Raw genomic sequence first — 2,354 nt, forward strand, 5'->3', positions numbered from 1 at the left:
ATGCAAACATAAACATTAATCAGCAAACCCATCAAAATAAACATGCAAACAAGCAAATCTGAAGCGACCAAACCTGAGAGAGTGCGAGACTGAGACTCGAGACGGACGGAGAGTCAGAGAGAAATCGAGACGGAGAGTCAGAGAGAAGTCGAGACGGAGAGTCGGAGAGAAGTCGAGACGGAGAGTCGGAGAGAAGTCGAGACGGAGAGTCGGAGAGAAGTCGAGACGGAGAGTCGGAGAGAAGTCGAGACGGAGAGTCGGAGAGAAGTCGAGACGGAGAGTCGGAGAGAAGTCGAGACGGAGAGTCGGAGAGAAGTCGAGACGGAGAGTCGGAGAGAAGTCGAGACGGAGAGTCGGAGAGAAGTCGAGACGGAGAGTCGGAGAGAAGTCGAGACGGAGAGTCGGAGAGAAGTCGAGACGGAGAGTCGGAGAGAAGTCGAGACGGAGAGTCGGAGAGAAGTCGAGACGGAGAGTCGGGGAATCGGAGAGACGGAGAGATGGAGAGACGTCGACTCCCGGAGAAAGTCTAGAGAGAGATTTTGAAAACCCAAATGCTGATAGAGAGAGATCCGCAGAGAGTCGACTTGAGAGAGAGAGATGAGATTTCCCCCAAATGTTGAAAACCCTAGGATTTTGAAAACTATTGGAAGCCCAAGTCCAAATGAGAAAGCCCAATAATTTTGGGTTTAATTGGTTTTATCCAATTGGACAACTTTATTTTTTGGTCAAAAATGGTCATTCCAATTGGATATGGACATGGTTTACTCATGGACACTAGGTCCATTTGACATCTCTAATGATGACCATGTTATCTGACAGTAAACATCTCCCAAAGATATAGCTAAAATTTAAGACAAAACCTAAATCCACCTCGGACTCAGCTTATTTATAACTGGAAAACATCATTTCAATCACCTTGATATTGGTGTTCCGCTCAAACCAGCAACACAACAGACAAATTTTGCAATGATTAGGTTGAAGATTTGAAATTCAAAAGGACAATCATCCCATAATTAAGAAAATCACTTTCTGTTCACATCCATTCCTCCAATAAAATTGAAAAAGCTCATAAGATATTCCAAACAAACTACTAAGTAATTACACTGAGAATAAAAGACTTCACAATAAATACCTAATGCAAGTCATAGATTAGGATATGCTAGAGGCTGGTCTACAGAGAATGGGAAATGGAGGTATTTTGTGTCCTGCATAATCCACTGCCTTGGCTTGATACTCCACGATAGGACCATCGGGATACTCTCGAGCCATAAAGGTGATGTAGAGCTTCCACCCACCTCCTGGTTTTAGATTGCCTCTCACAATGCTTACAACTTCCACAGACATACCCTAAGTTATTAAAACACACACAAACACACATCCTATTCGTAAGTATCATATCAAATTACAGAATACAAAATTTTTTTATATTTGAATTGATGAGTACAAACCTTCTCGTCGTTGAGTTTCTTAACACAGAGGGAAGCAATATCTGTCAAATATTGCCTCTTAGTCGTGGTTGTCCAGAGATCGTCCAGATCTCTAATGGGGTAGATGGATCTAAATGGATCTTCTAAAAACCCCTAAAAAAAAGAATCAAAATACGAAAAGATTAAAAAAAAGTTTAAAAGAGTCATATTTCATTAATTGGATAACAAAGAGGGATCAAAACGTTACCCTATTCTCAAAGGCTTTGGTTTTATACTCGCGGAACTCTGCGTACGCCTTGTCGCTGGAGAAACCTTCACGGCCGTCAGGATCGAATTCCAATTCGTAGCCATCGTAACTGTCCTTATCCCACTCTGGTTCCGGATCTTGCAAGTTTGAATAGTTGATTGTCGGAGATCTCACGCCGTCATCATCGTCTTCTGCGTCGACACTCCATAAGCCTTCGTTATCGCTATCGCTTTCTTCTTCCATGCTTGTGTCGTCTTCATCTTCGATCTTCGGTTTTTTAGAGACAGAAGCGTCAGATTCCACCTCCGTCGAAGCTCGTTTCACCGACACATCGTCGCCTTTCATCGTTGCCGTAGAATGGAACAAACCCTAGAAATATCTCTCTAACACACAAATTGAATAGGGGACAAGGCAGATGACAATATTAAAATGATACTCATGGATGTATTTACCGATGTGCCCTCATGGTTTTGGTTGGTAACATGAGTTAGAGCAAGTCCATCGGCGTCTCTTCCTCAACTTTTTAAGTCAAACTGGAAAAAAATAAATGAAAAAGAAATTAAAAGAAGAGAACCGGTGCTAAATATAGGTTTTGTAGAACTGGTAAGAGCCCTTACGTGTCACTCTCCCACTGAACCTCACATTTATGACTCTCTCTCTCTCTCTCTCTCTCTCTCTCT

General features: G+C 42.5%; 1 protein-coding gene across 1 annotated transcript; it reads right to left on the minus strand.

Annotated features, from left to right (window-relative positions):
• Positions 1-1,056: 1,056 nt before the first annotated feature.
• Positions 1,057-2,073, minus strand: LOC106333392. The gene is made up of 3 exons (XM_013771842.1): positions 1,675-2,073; positions 1,449-1,580; positions 1,057-1,347 (listed from the first exon to the last, which is right to left on the minus strand). The coding sequence occupies exons 1-3, from the start codon at positions 2,017-2,019 to the stop codon at positions 1,150-1,152; spliced, it is 675 nt and encodes a 224-aa protein (XP_013627296.1). The 5' UTR covers positions 2,020-2,073; the 3' UTR covers positions 1,057-1,149.
• Positions 2,074-2,354: the final 281 nt, after the last annotated feature.

Source organism: Brassica oleracea, chromosome C3, assembly GCF_000695525.1.
Source record: "Brassica oleracea var. oleracea cultivar TO1000 chromosome C3, BOL, whole genome shotgun sequence".
NCBI lineage: Eukaryota > Viridiplantae > Streptophyta > Magnoliopsida > Brassicales > Brassicaceae > Brassica > Brassica oleracea.